The following is a 22,972-nucleotide window of genomic DNA, read 5'->3' on the forward strand; positions in this document are numbered from 1 at the left end:
GATGAACCCCTTTAACTTGACCTTATCTGAGAAGCACTTTATCTGCCCTTCCATTCTAAATGATAGCTTTGCTGGATACAGTAATCTTGGATGTAGGTCCTTGCCTTTCATGACTTGGAATACTTCTTTCCAGCCCCTGCCTGCCTGCAAGGTTTCTTTTGAGAAATCAGCTGATAATCTAATGGGAACTCCTTTGTAGGTAACTGTCTCCTTTTCTCTTGCTGCTTTTAAGATTCTCTCCTTATCTTTAATCTTGGGGAATGCAATTATGATGCGCTGTGGTGTATTCCTCCTTGGGTCCAGCTTCTTTGGGACTCTGAGCTTCCTGGACTTCCTGCAAGTCTATTTCCTTTGCCAGATTAGGGAAGTTCTCCTTGATTGTTTGTTCAAATAAGTTTTCAATTTTTTGTTCTTCCTCTTCTCCTTCTGGCACCCCTATCATTCGCATGTTGGAACGTTTAAAGATGTCCTGGAGGTTCCTAAGCCTCTCCTCATTTTTTTTGAATTCTTGTTTCTTCATTCTTTCCTGGTTGGGTGTTTCTCTCTTCCTTCTGGTCCACACCGTTGATTTGAGTCCCAGCTTCCTTCGCATCACTATTGGTTCCCTGTACATTTTCCTTTGTTTCTCTTAGCATAGCCTTCATTTTTTCATCTAATTTGCGACCAAATTCAACCAATTCTGTGAGCTTCCTGATTACCAGTGTTTTGAACTGTGCATCTGATAGGTTGGCTATCTCTTTGTTGCTAAGTTGTATTTTTTGTGGAGCTTTGATCTGTTCTATCATTTGGGCCCTTTTTTTTTTGGTCTCAGTGCACCTGTTATGTAGTAAGGGGTGGAGCCTTAGGTATTCACCAGGGTGGGGCAACCCTAGTCACTACATTGTAACTCTGTATGTGGGGGAAGGATCCAAGAGGGAACTGTGCCGCTTGCTCTGCTTTCTGCCTGTTTTCAGTCACTTCCCCCGCTACCCACAAGCAAATTAGGCCCTTCTGGTGCTGATTCCTGGGTGGTGGGTTTGTGTATGTTCTGCGACCCTGTGGGTCTCTGCAATGACCTCTCCTGTGAGGCTGGGATTTCTCCCACTGCAACCTCAACCACCACCGGTGTTTTCAATCAGAGGTTTGAGGCTTTATTTCCCTGTGCTGGAACCCTGGGTTGTGCAGTCTGTCTTGCTCCCAAGTTGTTCCTGCCTGTTTATCTGCATGCGAATGTGGTACCTCCCAGTCTGCAATCTGCCAACACCTTACTGTGAGTCCTCTCCTCCTGGCTACCCACCTCTGTCCCTCCTACCAGTCTGGATGAATGTTTCCTCTTTAACTCCTTGGTTGTCAGACTTCCATAGAGTTCGATTTTCTGTAAGTTCTGCTTGTCTTTTGTTCTTAAATTTGTTGTTGTCCAGTATTCTGACTTCAGGCCAAGATGGAGGCGTAGGTAGACACACTGTGCCTCCTCGCACAACCAAAAGGAGGACAACAATTTAAAAACAAAAAACAACCAGAACTGACAGAAAATCGAACTGTATGGAAGTCCGACAACCAAGGAGATAAAGAAGAAACATTCATCCAGACCGGTAGGAGGGACGGAGACAGGCAGCCTGGGTGAAGAGGACTTGCGGCAAGGTGGCGGGTTGTGGAAGGGGGCAGGCTAGGCTGCAGCTAGCAGACCCCACAAGGTGGGGGCTGGCAGACTGCCGTCCCACATTCATGCATAGATAAACCGGGAGGAACAAAGGGGGAGCGAAACAGTCCGTGCAACCCCAGGGCTCCAGCACAGGAAAATAAAGCCTCAAACCACTGATTGAAAACACCTGTGGGGGTTAAGGAGGCAGCAGGAGAAACTCCCAGCCTCACAGGAGAGGTTGTTGGAGAGACCCACAGGGGCCTAGAGCAAGCACAAGCCCACCACTCGGGAATCAGCACCAGAGAGGCCCAATTTGATTGTGGGTAGCAAAGGGAGTGACTGCAATCCAGCAGAGAGTGGAGCAGGCATCATTGCTCCCTCTTGGACCCTCCCCCATGTACAGGGTCACAGCACAGCGACCAGTGTTACCCTGCCCTGGGGAACACCTAAAGCTCCGCCCCTTTAAGCAACAGAAGCACCAAGACAAAAAAAAGGCCCAAATGACAGAACACTTCAAAGCTCCAGAAATAATTCATCCAGCAGCAAACAGGTAGCAAACCTATCAGATGCACAGTTCAAAACACTGGTAATCAAGAAGCTCACAGAATTGGTTGAATTTGGTCACAAATTAGATGAAAAAATGAAGGCTATGCTAAGAGAAACAAAGGAAAATGTACAGGGAACCAATAGTGATGCGAAGGAAACTGGGACGCAAACCAATGGTATGGACCAAAAGGAAGAAAGAAACATCCAACCAGAAAAGAATGAAGAAACAAGAATTCAAAAAAAATGAGGAGAGGCTTAGGAACCTCCCAGACATCTTGAAATGTTCCAACATGCAAATGATAGGGGTGCCAGAAGGAGAAGAGGAAGAACAAAAAATTGAAAACTTATTTGAACAAACAACCAAGGAGAACTTCCCTAATCTGGCAAAGGAAATAGACTTGCAGGAAATCCAGGAAGCTCAGAGAGTCCCAAAGAAGCTGGACCCAAGGAGGAACACACCAAGGCACATCATCATTACATTACCTAAGATTAAAGATAAGGAGAGAATCTTAGAAGCAGCAAGAGAAAAGGACATGTTACCTACAAAGGAGTTCCCCTTGCAGGCAAGAAGGGGCTGGCAAGAAGTATTCCAAGTCATAAAAGGCAAGGGCCTACATTCAAGATTACTGTATCCAGCAAAGCTATCATTTAGAATGGAAGGGCAGGTAAAATGCTTCTCAGATAAGGTCAAGTTCAAGGAGTTCATCATCACCAAGCCCTTATTATATGAAATGTTAAAGGGACTTATCTAAGAAAAAGAAGATAAAAAATAGGAACAGTAAAAATGACAGTAAACTCACAGTTATTAACAACCACACCTAAAATAAAAACGAAAGTAAACAACTAGAACAGGAACAGAACCACAGTAATGGAGATCACATGGAGGGTTATCAACAGGGGATTGGGAGGGGGAGAGGGGGAAGGAAAGGCACAGAGAATAAGTAGCATAAATGGTAGGTAGAAAATAGACAGGGGGAGGTTAAGAATAGCATAGGAAATGTAGAAGCCAAAGAACTTATCAGTATGACCCATGGACATGAACTATAGGGGGGAATGTGGGAGGGAGGGGCAGAAGAGGAAGAGGAGGGAAGATGGAGTGAAGTGGGGGAAATGGTATAACTGTAATAGCATAATAAATATATTTTAAAAAATAAAAAGGTAGTGGAAACAAAAAAATAAATAAAAATAAATTTGTTGTTGTCCTTCTTTTGGTTGTGTGAGGAGGCCCAGTGTGTCTACCTATGGCTCCATCTTGGCTGGAAGTCTTGTTTTTTGTTTTTAAATTTGTTGTTGTCCTTCTTTTGGTCATACAAGGAGGCACAGTGTATATACCAATACCTCTATCTTGGCTGGAACTATTACTCTTTTTAAAACATTTTAATATTCAAACTTTCCCTGTATGAGATTTTTGTAATTACTGCGGAGGAATAAATAAGGTGACTATCTAATACCTGCGTTGCCCAGAGGACCCAGCTAATATAAACACCCCAGTAACAGCTGGGACAGAACAGTGAACTCTCATCATCATAGTTGTTCTAGTTCCAGGTTGGGGTTTAAGCTTCTAGCTCTCTCAAATTGGTAAATTCAGAAATGTCATTGATATCATCTGAAAACTAGAAGCATTACCCTAGCTCTAAAATGTAGCTTTTATCTTCCTTAGAAAATTGTTGTGATAACTAATGGTTCTTCCTTTACTTCCTTGGTAGATATTGAGCAAAATACTTGAAGGAAAAAAAATGCAGATTTGAGAGGTAGCAAATATATTTGCATTCACTTAAACTCATTAATTAATATGAATTTGGCAATTAAGATACCTTTTCTGAAGCATGATATTTTTGTTGCATATGTCTCCCTTTAGACACTAAATGTTGTTTTAAAACCTTAGGTGATGTGCACATCTGTAGCCCATACAAAAGAGATCTTGGAAAGCTGCATGCTAAACCATTAATGATGTTTACACCAAGAGTTGGGTTTTATACTGCAGGGGTAGGGAGGAGTGGATAAAAGAGGGCTTCGACTGTTTTCTATAATTGCTTTTGTATTGTTTGATTGTAATTTTTTATGATAGTGTACCTATGGATACCTTGTAAAAATTTTTTTTTCTTTTTTTTTTTACCAAAGCCAAACATATAGAACATCAACAGTACAACTGAGCCATTAAAAATAGTAGTTTCCAATGGTAGGTCCCTTGCTGATTTCAAGCTGACTACATAAAAATCACATGGAAAACTGCTAAAAGTAGGCAAATTCTAACACCACCTTTGGAGATTCTGATTCAGTGGCTCAAGGATGAGAACTGGATGTCTGTATTTTTAATAGGGTACCCAATGGTTCTGAAGTACAGTGAAATTCAGAAGCAAGTATAGTAAGCTAAGTCTTTTTGTTTCAGAGTGACATGTTAATTGGCTCAAAGGGAGATAGTTGCCTTTAAGTCTTTCTTTATGAATCAAAAGATAGTGTCCTTTTTTGTGTGTTTTCAGAGTAACCGAGAAAAGATATATTAATCCTGTATTTATATGAGCTATTACATAAAATAACCAAATGTGCACTAACTAAAAGTATAATTTTTTATGCTCTAAATATAGTGCCATTTTCTGATAATCTATGAAGGAAGTTTCTCATCTGAACCATACAAGGTAGTTTCTCAACCAAGTTTTCTCATCTGAACTGTGGAACACAGAATAGGATTTGAACTAGATGACAGCCAGCAGCATTTCTCCCCAGGTTGTTACACAACTAATCCCATATAGATGCATAGGCGAGAAGTTAATTCATATGTTCAGTGGATATATCAGGGCTAATTCTCTTGCAGGACACAAATGAAAAAGGCTGAGTCAATATCTTAAGTTGAAAGATCTCATATGAATTAAGTTCCTCTCACATTTCAGGTTATGCTCAATGCAGTCAGAGAACATGATGATGAAGTCTGAACATGTACATACTGTGGGTCACCTGACATCCCAGAATGAGGTCCTTCGCAACAGCTTCCGAGATCAAGTGAGACATTTACAGGGAGAGCACAGAAAGACAGTAGAAACTCTGCAGCAGCAACTCTCCAAGGTGGAGGCTCAGCTTTTCCAGCTTAAGAGTGAACCGACCACAAAAAGTATGTATGTACACATGGAAAAAAGAGTTGTTCATGTTATCATGTATTTATGTCACTCAAATATAGTCTTCAAAAATTCCTAAGAAAATAGAAAATTTACTAGGTGTTAATTTACGAGGACAGCCAATGTTAATTCTGTGATTAATACATTTTGGATTTGCTCACTGAGAAGATATTCGAACCATTGGCACCCTTCTAGATTGTACTTACATCAGCCTATGTAACCTGATAATGCTGAACTTCATGTATTTGTCAGCCTCCATGTACTAGAGTATTTCCTTTCTCTGACTCAAACATATTGTGTCAGTCATATGACTTGTGTCCAAATTCCAGTATTTACTGGATCTGTTTGGAATTCTTCATTGTTATTCATCAAAATATATCTATTTGTAAGTTAGAAATATTAGAAAGCAAAAGGCTTGGAAACACTCAAGCAGCACTGAACTCGTAGGATTGCTTGGCCAATGTAGCTTTTCCCCTTTCAAATTTCTGATTAGTTGTAGTTTTAGTTCAACCACACCCAGATCATCCATTCTGCTTTCTGGAAGAGATGGGAGTATGTCAGCCAAGATGAGGCTACATTTTATTATTAAGTATCAGGTTTATTTTTTCCTTTTTAAATTTATTGGGGTGACACTGGTTAACAAAATTATACAGGTTTTAGGTGCACAGTTCCATAACATATGAACTGTATACTGTATTGTTTGTTCACTACCACAAGTAAAGTCTCTGTTTATGACCCCTTACCTCCCCTATACCTTTCTTCACCTTCTCACAACTCACTACCCCTCTCCCCTGGCACTCACGATGCTGTTGTCTGTGTCCCTGAGTTTGTTCTTTTTTATTTTTCTTTATTGCTCAATCCCTACATCTCCTCAACCCAGTCTCCAACCTCCTCCCCCAAACAGCTACCAGCCTTTTCTCCATCTATGAGTCAGTTTCTGTTTTGCTTGTTAGTTCATTTTGTTCATTAGATTCCACATATAAGTGATATCACATACTTGTCTTTCTTTGACTGGCTTATGTTACTCAGCATAATACTCTCCAGATCCAGCCATGTTGTCGCATAAGGTAAGATTTCATTCTTTCTTACGGCCAAGTAGTATTCCGTTGTGTAGGTAAATGTTCCATAGCTGTTTTATCCACTCATCTACTGATGGACACTTGGGCTACTTCCAAATCTTGGCTGTTGTAAATAACACTGCAATGAACATAGGGGTACATACAGTCTTTTGAATTAGTGTTTCAGGTTTATTTGGATAAGTTCCCAGTCGTGGAATCGCTGGGTCATAAGGCAGTTCCATTTTTAATTTTTTGAAGTAACTCCGTACTGTTTTCCCCAGTGTCTGCACCATTCTGCTTTCCCACCAACAGTGCAATGAGGGTTCCTTTTTCTCCACATTCTTGCCAACAATTAATGTCTGTTGATTTATTGTTGATACCTCATTCCAACAGGTGTGAGGTGATATCTCACTGTGGTTTTAATTTGCATTTCTCTGATGATTAATGACTTTAAGTATCTTCTCATATGTCTATGACCATCTGTCTTCTTTGGAGAAGTATCTATTTATATCTTTTGTCCATTTTTAATTGTATTATTCTATTGTTGAATTGTATAAGTTCTTTATAAATTTTGGATGTTAACCCCTTATCAGATGTATCATTGGCAAATATGTCCCCCCATTCAGTGGGTTGTCTTCATTGTGTTGATGGTTTCTTTAGCTGTGCAAAAACATTTTACTTGATGTAGTCCCATTTGTTTTGTTTTTTTTTCTTTTGTTTCTTTTGCCTAAGGAAATAAAAAAAAATACTGCTGTGAGAAATGTTTGAGATTTTACTGCCTATGTTTTCTTCTATGCTTTTTATGGTTTGAGTCTTACATTTAAATCCTTTTTTTTTTTTTGCATGTATCCAACACTATTTATTGAATAGACTATCTTTACTCCATTGTATGCTTTTTCTTCCTTTGTCAAATGTTAATTGACTATGAAGTTGTGGATTTATTTCTAGGCTTTCTATTCTGTTCCATTGATTATATGGCTGTTTTACACCAGTACCATTCTGTTTGATTTCTGTGGCCTTGTAGTATAGTTTAATGTCAGGTAGCATGATTCCTCCAACTTTGTTCTTCTTTGTCAAGATTGCTGTGGCTATTTGGGGTCTTTTGTGGTTCCATATAAATTTTTGAAATATTAGTTCTAGTTCGGTGAAATATGCCGGTATCTAAATAGTAATTGCATTGAATCTATAGATTGCTTTGAATAGTATGGACGTTTTATTGGCCTTAATTCTTCCTATCCATAAACAGGGTATATTCTTCCACTTATTTGTATCTTCCTCAGTTTTTTCTTCAGTGTCTTACAATTGTCTGAGTACAAGTCTTTATCTTCTTGGTTAAATTTATTCCTGGCTATTTAATTCTTTTTGAAACAATTATGAATGGGATTGTTTTCTTAGTTTTCCTTTCTGATAGTTCATTATTGGTGTATAAAAATGCACTGATTTCTGTGTATTAATTTTGTGTATTAATTTTGTATCCTGCTACTTTATTGAATTTATTTATCACTCTAGTAGTTTTTTTTGGTGGGATCTTTAGGGTTCTCTATACACAGTATCATGTCATTTGCAAATAATGACAGTTTTACTCCTTCCTTTCCTATTGGGATGCCTTCTATTTCTTCACCTTATCTGATTGCTATGGTTAGGATTTCCAGTACTTTGTTGAATAAGATAGGTGAAAGCAGACATCCCTGTCTTGTTCCTGATTTTAAGAGAAACACTTACAGTTTTTGTCCATTGGGTATCATGTGGACTCTGAGTTTGTCATGTATGACCTTTATTACATTGAGATATGTTCCCTCTGTTCCCACTTTCCTAAGAATTTGTATCATAAATGGGTGCTGGATTTTATCAGATGTTTTTCTGATAAAATTTTTCCAGACCTGTTGATACAGTCATGTGGTTTTATCCTTCATTTTGTTTATGTGGTGTATTATGTTTATTGATTTGCAGATATTGTACCAACCTTGTATCCCCAGAATAAATCCCTAAGTAACAGCTATATACTTAATACTGTTTCCCATGGAAAAATGTCACCAGGGCATTGGCAGTTACAAATCACTTGTCAGGGTCAGAAACCAGCTTCAAGAAAATTTAATATATGCCACGAATCAACACAGGTAGTAATCAGCCAGAGAAACACTGGTTGCAAAAGAGACTGAAATCTAGGAATCAGCAGTAGAATAAACTAGTAGTTAGCAAATATCAGAAATCCAGAAAAATACCTCAACAAATGTAGCCAGAGGGCTAATGTTTGAAAGGGAATAGGAGGCAGCTTCATGGAAGTTAAAGACCTGGGTTAGAATTCCGGTCCTTAAACTAGATGGGAGACCCTGGACAAAGCCATTTAATTTCTCTCAATGTCAGGTTTCTTGGGGTTAAAACGTAATGTCTAAAAGTATTTTACCAACCATATATTTCTATGCAAGTGTTCATTACCAACAAGCAGGAAAGCTTTACCCATGAATTATGACTGATTAGTTCCCTGCCCTGGATTCTAGGTTCTTCTTGCGCGAACACTGAAGATCTGAGCAGACAACGGTAGGAACCAGTAGAGGTGAATCAACAAGAACATCTGTGGGACAGACTTTAGCAAGTGTGTTGTGTCAGAAAGTGCAGCTATCTGAAATATCTAACCCTCAAAAATAGCTAAAACCTAGTTTTAGAATTTCTACCAATATGAACTCTTTATATTGTGAACTTTGTGTTATCTAATAGTTTAGTTTATCCAACTAGTACAATTAATTTGTAGCTTCTGCTCAAATGACTTCAGTGGTTAAAAGTTCAGTAACCAAATTTTTGGGACCATTTTAGAAATTCTTTTTTATACACCATTTACTTTTTTTTTCTATTCAAATTCATTACTATATCATTTGACCTCATTAGGATCATTTTAATTTTATTGTGTATCTCAGTTAATGCTAAATTCATCGATTTTGAACACTCACTTCCCCTTTTAAAAAAAAACTAATAGGCCCAGCTTCATCTCACCAACCTGTGAAGAACCTTCGAGAAAAGAGAAATACAGACCTGCCCCTTCTGGACATGCATTGTGTAACCCGGGAGGAGGGAGAAGGAATGGAGACAACTGATACAGAGTTTGTATCTTCTGCTGGCAGTCACATACAGTCTTTAGAGCAGCTTCTTAATTCTTCTGAAACTAAACTTGGTATGTTTCTCTGTTTAGGTATGTTTTTCTTGTTTAATTCTGTTCTGTCTTATTAATATTACTCTAAGTTATAAATGCCTTTTTGATCTACTCCAGTAAAATTTCTTTCAGTATTCCATCCCTTTTCAAATGGAAAAGTTTACTGCAGGATGAAAGAATAGAAAAAGTGTATTTGTTTTATTTCATTTTTATTTTTGATGTTAGAAAGAGGGGGAAGGGATAGGGAAGGAGAGGGAGAGAAATATCAATGTAAGAGAGAAACATTGATTGGCTGCCTTCCGTCTGCAACCCAGGCATGTGACTTAACTGGGAATCAAACTTTGGACCTTTCAGTTTGCAGGACGACACCCAACCAACTGAGCACCCCCGCCCCTGAAATTTTTTTCAATTAAAATTAGTTCAACTATAAGCTTGAACCAGAAACACATGGTTGGAAATTCTGTAGTGGTATTAGAAAGTATGATAAATATTCTCTCACCATTCCAAGAAACAATTTTATTCCTCTCAATAAAGTAGTAGTACTAAATTTGCATTCTTAAATAATAATGAAGTTTTGGTATATTTTATTCTTACCTATAATGAATACTAATGTTCATAATTCACAGTGAAGTTTCAGGACCTGGAATAGTAAAGACTGTTTGTATCCACAGTCATTGATTATGATGTGGATGGAAACTGCAATTATAGTTCCTTCAAATGAAGTTAATAGTGGTGAGATGGAGGCATCACTGTAGAGTGGCAGTAGAACCAAGAATTAGACTTGGCTTTGTGAATATGCCAAAATTAATTGTTGATTCTGAGCTTGTTTTGTCATCTGTAAAATTTGAATAATGATGCCTACTCCACCTCATATAAAATTCTTATGAGTCCATGATATAAGTGATCAGTAAATGTTAATACTTCATTTATAACTGAAATGACATAGGCTCTTGGAACATTAATAGAGGAGGATGGGTGCCAAAATTAATAAAACAATTTATAAACAAAAGCCTAACAAATTGCAGAATTGGGGCTCATAGAGCATATATTCAATTTGATTATATACTTTACAACAGAAATTGTCCTATTTGTGTTACATTCAACATGTAACTTTTTAATTGTGTTATGTTGACCAGAGGGATGGCAAAGAAAGTGGACCTACTAAGATATTTTTCTTATTTAGAATCTTCATCAGTAATCCTGATTTTAAAAATTAATTATTGGAACATTTTGTAGAGCCTCCTTTGTGGCATGCTGACTTTACCAAAGAAGAATTGATGCAAAAGCTCAGTTCCACCACAAAAAGTGCCGATCACTTAAATGGACTGCTCAGGGAAACGGAAGCAACCAATGCAATCCTTATGGAGCAAATTAAGGTAAGGTCCAGAAACTGCTAATAAGAAAATACACCAGTTTGGGTTTCTTGATCCTCTACACATATCAAATGTATCCATAATATCTTGATTCTTAATGGTATTACATTCCTGAAATCAAGAAATATTAATTGTTTTTATAGCTATTATATAAATACTATTTTAATTACTACTTTTCCTAAGAAACTGTAATAGATTTAGAAGTCATTATTCCACATATGCTTAAATAAAACTTAAATAGGTCCCTGGCTGGGTGATTCAGTTGGCTGAAAGGTCATCCCATACACCAAAAGGTTGTGGGTTCGATTCCTGGTCAGGGTGTATATAGGAGGCAACCTATCGATGTTTCTCTCTCACATCAGTGTTTCTCTCCCTTCCTCTCTCTAAAATCAGTGTGTATGTGTGTGTGTGTGTGTGTGTGTGAATGCTTAAGTGAGGATTTTTTTTTTAAATGGGTATAGGCGTGAAACTGGAGGTCAACTGAGTCCAGGGCTCATGCTACCTGTCACCACTTAGCCAAAAAGCAGAAACAAGGATTGGATTATAACTGCATTTTTATTAATATCAGAGGCCACTAATCTGAGAGGGTGGCAGGTAAAAACCCTAACATCCACCTGCCCCTTGAGTTTTCAGAAGTAAGCTTATATAAGGGAAAAGTAGGAATCTAGGAGGAGGAGATTCCTAGGGGGAGCTGGGAGGTGCCCTTTACCTTGGGACTAAGGGAGGAAAAGCTGAAAGGGGAGTCGGGAAGCTTCTTCCCAAGCTCCCTTTGTTCAGCTATTATCTCTCCATTTAGATTAGCATTCCTCTCTTCCCCTGACACCTGTGGTTTATGGCCTTTGCCAGTACCAGCTGTCTCTCAGCTTCAAGGAGAAGTATCAAAGGACATCTTTGATAAATGTCTTCATTACTGGTTCCTGGAACATGGTGGTCAGCCTTCACATTCCTAGTGGCTGGACACTCCAAGGTTGAGGTCAGGTTAAATGTCTCTTTGTTCTTGTGTGGTTGACTGTTACTGTAAGGAGATCTCCATCAGAATATAAGGTTGAATATACAGTTGGTTAATTGGTTATAGATTCTCTTAGTAATTATCTAATGTTATAATGGGGAGAAAAACGCAGCTAGCACTAAAAAGGATTTCATCTCTATTTCCCCTATCAGGTCCTTAAATTTTAAAGATAAACCATGGAGTATGTCTTATTCAGATCATTCTGCTGATGTTTATGCCACTAAACTACTTTTACAAGTGGCAAAATGGCATAAGAAGTTTTCCTTCTTAGAGACGCCAGAAACATGTAGGTAGATTGTGGAGCAGTTGAGGATTACACAAATGAGATATTTTCAGTCTGGCTCAATGATATATCAACACTCCAAATATAATCATACTACTTACTGAGTAGTTCTCATGAGCCAGGACCTGGGTTTTACAATTATTTCATCGTCATAATTGTTAACCAGACTGAGGGGGTTTACCTTGGAGTGCTCCATTCAAAAAAGGAGAAGTGGTTGCTGCAAGGTAGTTTTATTTACTTGCAGCGAGTGAAGAGATGGGATTTACATCCAAAGCTCTGTCTTCCCAAGGGAAGCTTAACCATTGTGTTGTAGGTGGGTATAGGTAACCAGGTTCTTGGTGACTGCAAACAATGAATTGAACCAACACACAGAATTTATAGCAGAGAGAGAGCAGATTTATTAAATGATAGTACACTCCACAGAACATGGGAGCAGGTCAGCTCCAAGCAGAAATTCACCCTCAGTGGCCAGAGGGATTTTGTTATTACAGAGCAGGTATTTCCTGGCTAGTTTTGGTTGGCTTTTATTGTGCATGTGCAAGTAGTTATATTACTTTTAAGCTATGCGGTCTCCTATATTTTCCTTGATTACCCAGCAGGTGAGGGGAATCCCACAATGCTAATTTATTATAATGAAGGAGGAGGGGTTATGTAGCATCCTCTGCACAGATGCTGTCATGATTCACCATGATTCAGTACTTTACCAGAAAACAGTAACAACCAGTCTTACAACAGGATCTCTGTCCTGTATTGATGTCCCTTGTCGTAGCCCTGGGGCACCTCCGGAGTTTTCCTCACTCCTGACCATCTCCTGCCTCAATTGCTTATATTCACTATTTGGTCAATTACATGTTGATTTCTTCTTTACGCTTGGCTACACTTATCAAGTTAGGTTCTATCAAGTTTATTCCGTTTATGGCTGGTCTGCAAAATACTATGCTACATTTTAACATTTAGCAAGACTAGCATTTAGTAAGAATGTCCCAGACCTTGAGACTCTAGTTCTAACAAAATCAACGGATGAGAGAAAAACTGAAGCTGATAAATGGTGGAACAAAATTCAAACTCCTGTCTTTCTGGAAAGCACATGCTTCTGCCCTATACCATGCAGGGCCACCAGCTGTTCTTATCAAAATAATTTTTAATACTGAACTATTCAGGTATTAACAGCACATTATATATATTATGACATCCCATCACTAAATACTTTAGTATGTATATCTATAAAATAATTTTCCCACAGAGTCAAAACATTATCATATCTAACAAATATCATATCACTTACTAGCCCAGTGAACCTATGACTATTTAAATATTTTATTTCCACAAATATACATTCTCACATGATCTCTTAGACTTTATTGTCACTTTTTAAAAATTACCCTAGGTTTTAGGACAGAGTTGGCTAACTTTCCAGGACTAACCTAAAGTGACAAAATAAAACACTATATATTTCTTGGTTTCAATCCAGAAATATTCCTCAAAGACTAACATCCTACCACGTTTTTCATATCCTTTGCTCCATTTTTCTGGTAGTAGTTTAGATTGTCTTACCTTCCAGAATTTTCACTTCATCCTACATTTGACTTTGGTTTTGGTTAATTGCTGTTCATCATATAAACATTATTTCACTATGTATACCTTAACTGCCTGGGGTTCTGGGAGCAGGGCAGGGAATTTAGTGATGGAGACAGATGTTCACCTCAGCCCATGTTTAGACTCTAGCCTGCACTCCTTATAGTGTTTGGTGACCCAGAGCCCTGAGCCCACTGGCTTAGTTTCTATAGAGTGTTCACCTTCTACAGAAACTAAACACTGTATTGCATCATGGCACCACTATGTAGACTTTACGTAGTCCTCAGTTTTTATCCCCAGTTTCCATTATACTTCTGAGGCAGGCGATTTTCTGTGGGATACATTCTCTCCTCTTGTCTGTGGTACTTCGTCAGCAGCTGAACTGAGTCACTTACATTACATCTCTCCCATCTTAGAATTTCTTGATATTTCTCATCTACATTTTTCTCCCAGGCTCCCCTTTATTGTCATTTTGTGGGCATTTTAGGGAGAAGAGAAAAAAATGCGCTTGTTCATTCTACCATGTTTAACCAGAGGCTCCTAAAACCTACTTTTCAAACTCATTTCTCTAATACCAGCTTCTCAAAAGTGAAATTAGAAGATTGGAAAGAAATCAAGAGCGAGAGAAATCCTTAGCTAACCTGGAGTACTTGAAGAATGTGTTGCTGCAGTTCATTTTCCTAAAACCAGGTAGTGAAAGAGAAAGGCTTCTTCCTGTCCTAGATACAATGTTGCAGCTCAGTCCTGAAGAAAAGGGAAAACTTGCTGCTATTGCTCAAGGTAGGTGAAGCAAAGTCTTAAAATATCTGCTTTATTATTTACACTAAATATTGTCTTGTGGTTGAAATTTTGTGTGTGTACTTACAATCTTTATTATAACACTGTGACTTAAAATTATAACTTTTAATTTTATTTGGATATTCTATCATATTTGTAAACCTGTAACTAGATTTGAAAAAAAAGCAAACTTTTTAACAATATTCAGCAACTATAAGATATTTATATAATTTTTAACCTACACCAAAATGCAATACAGTGTTTAGTTTTGTCAACCCATGCTCTTTGACGTCAGTTCAGTGCCAACAAGAATCCTCATTTTAGCATGTGGTGAAGGAAAATTTATTGAGTGCAAAACAGCTCAACTGTGATGCAGCAAAGCTGTGAGGCAGCCCTGGGCCAGGCCACTCTCCTGCTAGACAGTTTGGCTCTGCTTCTTGCTGATCTGCTCTGCTGTGCTCCTGGGAGGCTCCTGTTTCCTCAACCAAGGAAACAGTCTTCATTCTTCAGTGGAAAGGGAAAGTGGGCTCTCAGAGCCACAGGGGAGCTGTCTTATATTGACAGAAGTCCCCGCCCCTGGTTTCTGATTAGGCTGTCTTCATGCAAATGAGGACTCCAAATCCTTGCAGTCCGATTGGTCACAGGGCACTGGGTTTTGTTTTGTTTTTTTTTAAGATTTTATTAATTTATTTGTTTAGAGAGGGAAATGGAGAAAGAGAGAGAGAGAAACATCAATGGGTGGTTGCCTCTTGTGCTCCTCCTCCTGGGGACCTGGCCCATAACCCAGGCACATGCCCTGACTGGGAATCGAACCGGCGACCCTTTGGTTTGCAGGCCAACACTCAATCCACTGGGCCATACCAGCCAGGGAAAAGGCACTGTTCTGATTGGTCAGAATAGAGACACTTTGGTTGGTCGGAGCTGCACAGTTCCATTTGGAAAGCCTCAGTGCTATTAGTTGAAATAGGATTCCAGGAACTTCTTTGTAAGAGCTGGCTCAAATGGCAGAAACACAGTGCAGGCAGAAGGTGGACAATTCAAGTGTAGCCTTCTCCCTAAAGTGCAATTTGTGTGAGAGGAGCCTATGTAGAAACGGCTGCTAGGCTGTTCGGGTTTTGTTTTGTTTTGTTTTGTTTTGTTTTGTTTTGTTTTGTTATAACTTGAGGCCAGTTAGCCACCAGCAGCTCTTCTTAGTAGATGTCTCCTTTGTCAGGGTTCATAGTTTGAGCTTTTGGATCTTTGGAAATCCAGAATCCCTTCAATCAAAGAATGTGGTTTTAGTTCACATCATATTTTTTTAACATGTGTTGGCTTGTTCTCTCCTACTTCCTCTTTTCTTCAGCCCTTTTACACAACAGTAGTCTAGAGACAACAGTCTTATGGCTTAACACTTTGTCCATGTCATATACAACACTCCATTTTTCCAGGTTTATATAACTTTAAAGCTACCCTATTTTAACACTTTAGTGTCAAATAGATTTAACACTGTGATTTCATGAACTCCTTTAAAATGATTCACATATAGCTGCTATAGTTACCTAAATTGAAATTTTATCTTAAGGATCATAGTTTCATTTTTGTTTTAGTTTGTTTTTTCTTTGAGAAACAAAAGCCAAGTGTATTTGTTCATTTCTTGTGTTTGAAGTACTCCTCAATAGCATCATTGGCCTGAGACTCTGCCCTCATTTCTTAACCACCACACAACTGCAACTAACTACTTTACAGGGTTTTCTCTCTGTGTCGATTTTAGAGGCCTAACCTGTCTTCTAGTTTCTTCTTGTCATCTTAGGTTGATTTGGTGTTCAGCACAAAGGCCCTCCACCAACTTGCCATACCTAGGCTCATCACACTTTGATGCAAGCACACAAATATGACTTGGCATTTTTTCCTAAGATTCCTGTAGTAGAAAGCCATTCAGAACTTTTGTGCTAACACCATGAACTTCAGTTTCTTCTCTGGGCTGCAGTTTTGTTCCAGTTCCAACCCACAGTACTGAGATTGATACATGTACTTGTAAGGCATTGTCAGCTTCCTGAATTCTGTATGCTAGGCCATCATGGATGAAGGGTCTTCAGCACTTCTGTAAAGCAGTATTAACATCCATTACACCTCCAGAAGCAATGCCTTCCTCAGCCAAGGTGATGGGTTGTGAGTGGAGCCAAATCTTGAATGCACCCAAACCTTCCTGAAACTCCACAGTAGCAGAGAATGTGTTTTAGTTTTGAAACATTTGAATTATTGACATTTTCAAGCATACAGAGAGAATACTGTAATAATGCCCCTTGTAGCTGTCATCCATCTTTAATAGATTTCAATTCCTAGTCACTCTTCTTTTGACCAGGGAGAAACCTGAGTCAGGCCCCGCACCCCCAGCTTGTTCCTTAGTTCTTGCCTCATTCACAACAGAATTATTCAAGCAAGAGACAAACATGTAGAGTGGATGTGAGATAGCAAGTTCATTTATGAAATACATATGAGCATGAAGCTGCAAGCAGACACCTGGCTAGTCTGAATGTCCTACGTATAGAGGAAATAAAGTTGTTAGCAAGTTTGTTAGTATGTTTGTTCTATACATTTGAGCCAAGGCTACAACTGGGCACCCAGATAATCTGAGTGTGCCAACTATTGGGGTTCAAGGGTTATATAATTTAATTAGCTCCTGTGTTCCCCCTCCTTCCCCTTCAAATCCTTGGGAATAATGTACAGCTACACAGGCTTTCTTTCTCAGTTAGTAAAAGCTCTTTGTCTTAGTGACATTGCTTCAGAGGCTCCCTTTCCCAGTGCAGTCTCAAGGTCTGCCCTCCTCCTACTCTATCCCTGCTTGTAATGTTTGGACCACCCAGCAATCTTATTGAATCAGGTTCAGGACTGTTGAATCATTGAGTAAGACATGTCTCCCTCCTCCTCTTGCCTTAGTTCACCACCTATCCTGTCTAACAGCAGGAAAAGAATGAACACTGACATACTCACTGTAAGTGCTTGATTTGATTTGCAGAGGATGTTGGATCTTATTAGAAGAGAACAGTTACTCAGGGCAAGAGCAAATGCATCGTTTTTCAGCACAGGTTTTCCTTGGTTCTCATATACCTAAGGAGGTGAATAGCTGCCAGGAATATTGACTGCACAGAGCAGGGTCCTGCCAGATCTGAGAACACAGCTGAATTTTTTCTATGTCACAAGACTTATACTCAAGAGTATACCATTCATTCCAGATGAACATACAACAATCTCTGCATTTTGTTAGGTGAGTGTTTACAGTCTCCTAGCTGTCATTGTTCTTGGGAGCCATCTCCTTCTCTTATGGGAGAAGGCAGAGTTAGTGCCCAGTTGTCTATCCCTAAATAAAGAATATCCCTTCCTTCAGCTTTCTAGAAGCTCTTCTTGCAAGCTTTGGAAGGCAGACTTCTAAAAGGCCTCCTGCCCCCATTTATTCCCTCCTGCACATGTCTGTGCCTTGCCTTCATATAATCCTCTCCTCTTAAATGGCAAGTATGCTGGCCTCGTGACTTGTTTCTTACCAGTAAACTACATCAAAGGTGATAGGATGTCACTTCCATGATTAGGTTGCAAAAAGATTATGACTTCTGTCTTGGTAGCAGACCCTCTGCCTCCTCCATTTACACACTTCATTGACACAAGCTGCCATAAGGAAGAGGCCCATGTGGCAAGAAACCAAGACCATCAGTCCAACATCTACTGAGGAACTGAACTCTGCCATCCACCATGAATTTGAAGCAGATCCTTCTCCATTGTTCCTTCAGATGACACCCCATCCCTGGCAGATAGGTTGTAGTTTTTTGGGGTTTTTTTTTTACAGAGCTTACTTGGTAGTAATGGCCAGCTTTTTTTTTAATTCTTGTTCAAGTACATTTTTCTGACTTTTCCCCCCACCTCTCCCCACCACCCCAGCCCTTCCTACCTCCTTCTCCTGTTTCCACCCCACCCCCCTTGTTTTTGTCCCTGTGTCCTTTATAATTGTTCCTGTAAACGCTTCACCATGTTCCCTCATTATCCCCTCCCCTCTCCCCTCTGGTCACTGTCAGCCTGCTCAATTTCAGTATCTTTGGTTATATTTTGCTCACTTGTTCATTTTGTTGATTAGGTTCCAGTTAAAGGTGAGATCATATGGTATTTGTCCCTCAACTCCTGGCTTATTTCACTTAGCATAATGCTTTCCAGTTCCATCCATATTGTCGCAAAGTGTAGGAGTTCCTTCCTTCTTTTTCCTGCATACAATTCCATTCTGTAAATGTACCATAGTTTTTAGATGCATTCATTTACTGATGGGCACTTAGGTTGCTTCCAGCAATTGGCTATTGTAAATTGTGCTGCTATGAACATTGGTGTGCATAGATTCTTTTGGATTGGTGTTTCAGGGCTCTTAGGATATAATCCTAGCAGTGGAATTGCCATGTCAAAGGTTCCATTTTTAGTTTTCTGAGGATATTCCATACTGTTTTCCACACTGGATGCACCAGTCTGCATTCCCACCAACAGTGCACTAGGGTTCCCTTTTCTCCACATCCTCTCTAACACTTGTTTGTTGATTTGTTTACAATGGCCATTCTGACCTGTGTGAAGTGGTATCTCATTGTGGTTTTAATTTGCATCTCTCTGATGGCTAGTGATGCTGAGCAGTTTTTCATATGACTCTGGCCTCTCTGTATATCCTCCTTGGAGAAGTGTCTGTTCAGGTCTTTTGCCCATTTTTTAATTGGGTTGCTTACCTTAGAGTGGAGTCATGTGAGTTCTTTATATATTTTGGAGATCAATCCCTTGTCTGAAGTTTCATTGGCAAATATGTTTTCCCATATGGTTGGTTCTCTTTTCATTTTAATGCTGTTTTCTTTAGCCATAGAGATGCTATTTATTTTGATGAGATCCCATATGTTTATTCTTTCCTTTATGTCCCTTGCTCTAGGGGACATATCAGTGAAAATATTGCTGTGTGGAATATCTGAGATGTTCCTGGCTATGTTCTCCTCTAGGACTTTTATTGTGTCATGACTTAATTTGTCTTTTCTCCACCTTGAATTTATTTTTGTGTATGGTCTAAGTTGGTGCTCGAGTTTCTTTTTTTTTTTTTTTTTTTTTTTGCATGTAGCTGTCCAGCTGTCCCAAAACCATTTGTTGAAGAGGGTATTTTTCTTACATTTGATGCTGCTGACCCCTTTGTTGAATATTAATGGACTGTAGATACTTGGGTTTATTACTGGGCTCTCTGTTGCGTTCCATTGGTCCATGTGTCTGTTTTTATGCCAGAAGTAGGCTGTTTTTATTACAGTGGCCTTGTAATACAGTTTCATATCAGATATTGTGATCCCTCCTACTTTGTTCTTCTTTCTCAATATTGCTGCAGCTATTTGGAGTCATTTATGGTTCCCTATAAATTTTTGAAGTGTTTGTTCTATATCTGTGAAATACGCCATTGGTACTTTAATAGGGATTGCGTTGAATCTATAAACTGTTTTGGGTAGTATGGACATTATGATGATGTTAATTCTTCCAAACTATTAACACAATATATGTTACCATTTCTTTCTGTCTTCCTTAATTTCTTTCTTCAGTATTGTGTAGTTTTCCGAGTATAGTTTTTTTAACCTCTTTGGTTAGGTTTATTCCTAGGTATTTTATTTTTCTTGTTGCTATATCAAATAGGATTTTTTCCTGATTTGTGTTTCTGATATTTCATTGTTGGTATACAAAAATGCCTTTGATTTACACTATCATGTCATCTGCAAACAATGACAGTTTCATTTCCTCCTTTCCAATTTGGATACCTTTTATTTCCTTTTCTTGTCTGATTGCTCTGGCTAGAACTTCCAATACTGTGTTGAATAGAACTGGTGACAGTAGACAACCTTGTCTCGTTCCTGATCTTAGTGGAAGGTTTTTAGTTTTTGCCCATTGAGTATGATGTTGGCTGTAGGTCTGTCATATATGGCCATTATTATGTTGAGGAATACTCCCTCTATTCCCACTTTGCTGAGTGTTTTTATCATAAATGGATGCTTTACCTTATCAAATGCTATTTTTCCACAGCTATTGATAGGAACATGTGCTTTTTGTCTTTGTTTTTGTTTTTGTGATGTATTACCTTTACTGATTTGTGAATATTGTGCCATCCTTGCATCCCTGAGATGAATCCCACTTGGTCATGGTTTGTGATCTTTTTAGTGTATTTAATGTATTGCTATGTTGGTTTGCCAATATTTTGTTGAGGATTTTAGCATCTATGTTCATCAGTGATATTGGCCTGAAGTTTTCTTTCTTTGTTATGTCCTTATCTGGTTTTGGGATTAGGATCATGCTGGCTTCCTAAAAAGAGTGTGGGAATCTTCCATCTTCTTGGGTTTTTTGGAATAATCTTTGAAGGATAGGGGTTAGCTTATCCTTAAATGTTTTGTAGAATTCTCCTGTGAAACCGTCTGGTCCAGGGCTTTTGTGTGTTGGGAGTTTTTTGATTACTGCTTCAATTTTGTCAGCTGTTATTGGTCTGTTCAGGCTTTCTGCCGCTTCTTCATTGAGTTTTGGAAGATGATATTTTTCTAGAAATTTGTCCATTTCACCTAGGTTTTCAGATGTCTTGGCATATAGTTCTTTGTAGTAATTTCTTACGGTCCCTTGGTTTTCTGTGGTATCAGTCGTAATCTCGCCTCTTTCACTTCTGATTGTGTTTCTTTGGGTCCTCTTTTTTTCTTGATGAGTCTGCTTAAAGGCTTGTCAATTTTGTTTATTTTTTCAAAGAACCAGCTCATGGATTCATTGATCCTTAGAATTGTGCTTTTAGTCTCTATGTCGTTTAATTCTGCTCTGATCTTGGTTATTTCCTTCCTTCTACTTGCTCTGGGCTTTCTTATTGTTCTTCAACTTCTTATAGGTGTAGGGTTAGCTTGTTTATTTGAAATGTTTCTGGTTTTTTTAGGTAGGCCTGTATTGCTATGAACTTCCTCTCAGGACTGCCTTAGCTGTATCCCGTAAGTTTTGGGTTGTTGTGAGTTCATTTTCACTTGTTTCCAGAAACTTTTTGGTTTCTTTCTTGATCTTATTCTTGATCCATTCATTGTTTAATAGCATGCTATTCAGTCTCCATGAGTTTGAGTTTTTTTGAGTTTTTTCCTTGAGGTTGGTTTCTAGTTTCAATCCCTTTTGATCAGAGAAAATGCTTGATATGATTTCAATTTCCTTGAATTTGTTGAGGCTTGCTTTGTATCTTATCATGTGGTCTATCTTTGGAAATGTTCCATGTGTATTTGAAAAGAATGTGTATTTTGCTTCTATGGGATGAAAGGCTCTATACATATCAGTTAAGTTCCTTTGATCTAGGACATTGTTCAATACTGCAAATATCTTTGTTGATATTTTTTTCGAAGATCTATCCATTGTTGATAGTGGGATGTTGAAATCCCCTACTCTAATTGTGTTGCTGTCAATATCTTTCTTGAAGTCCTCCAAGATATTCTTTATGTATTTGGGTGCTCCTATGTTGGATGCATATATATTTACAATGTTTATATCTTCTTGATGAATTCTTCCCTTGAATATTAAGAAATGACCTTTTGGGTCTCTTTTTATGGCCCTTTTTTTGAAGTCTATTTTGTCTGATATGAGTATTGCTACCCCAGCTTTTTTTCCTGTCCATTTGCTTGGAAAATTTGTTTCCAGCCCTTCACTTTCAGTCTGTATAGGTCTTTTGTTTTGAGGTGGGTCTCTTGTAGGCAGCATATGTGCGGGTCACGCTTTCTTAACCACTCAGCTATTCTGTGCCTTTCCATTGTTGCATTTAATCCATTTACATTTAAGGTTATTATTGATAGGTACTTATTCATTGCCACTTTTTCGTGCCTGTGTTCCTCTCTCTCTGACTCTTCCTTCCTTTTTTCAAAGCAGCCCCTTTAGCATCTCTTGCAGAGCTGATTTGGTGGAGGGGATTCTTTTAGATTTCTTTTGTCTGGGAAGCTCCTTATTTTGCCTTCCATTATAATTGAGAGCCTTGCTGGGTAGAGTAATCTTGGTTACAAGCATCTGGTTTTCATTACTTGGAATATTTCTTGCCATTCTTTTCTGGTTTGGAGCGTTTCCATTGAGAAGTCACCTGCTAGCCTTATGGGGGCTCCCTGGTATGTTACTTCCAGTTTCTCCCTTGCTGCCTTCGAGATCCTCTCTTTGTCTTGGAATTTTGCCATTTTAATTATGATGTGTCTTGAAGTGGGCTCCTTTGGGTTCCTCTTGATTGGGACTCTGTTTCCTGGATTTGTGTGACTTTTTCTCTCATCAAATCAGGGAAGTTTTCCATCATTACTTTTACAAACAGGTTTTCTATCCCTTGCTCTTCTTCTTCTCCTTCTGGTATCCCTATTATATGGATATTGTTACATTTCATGTTGTCTTGCAGCTCCCTTACCACCTGTTTGTTCTTTCTGAGTTTCTTTTCCTTTTCTAGCTCTATCTGTGTGTTTCTTTCTACCTTGTCCT

At 38.7% G+C, this 22,972-nt stretch overlaps 1 protein-coding gene across 2 annotated transcripts in view; it reads left to right on the forward strand.

The window, feature by feature from the left end:
* The window catches only part of GCC2 (GRIP and coiled-coil domain containing 2), a 90,600-nt gene that overhangs the window by 62,113 nt on the left and 5,515 nt on the right, over positions 1–22,972 (forward strand). The window contains exons 19-22 of one of the 2 annotated variants that reach the window (XM_024552354.3): positions 5,056–5,273; positions 9,307–9,501; positions 10,717–10,856; positions 14,299–14,500. In XM_024552354.3, the coding sequence (XP_024408122.2) occupies positions 5,056–5,273; positions 9,307–9,501; positions 10,717–10,856; positions 14,299–14,500 (755 nt within the window). The remainder of the gene's footprint in view (positions 1–5,055; positions 5,274–9,306; positions 9,502–10,716; positions 10,857–14,298; positions 14,501–22,972) is intronic. The other variant, XM_045189150.2, reaches the window with a different exon arrangement.

Source organism: Desmodus rotundus, chromosome 3 (assembly GCF_022682495.2).
Source record: "Desmodus rotundus isolate HL8 chromosome 3, HLdesRot8A.1, whole genome shotgun sequence".
Taxonomy (NCBI): Eukaryota; Metazoa; Chordata; class Mammalia; order Chiroptera; family Phyllostomidae; genus Desmodus; species Desmodus rotundus.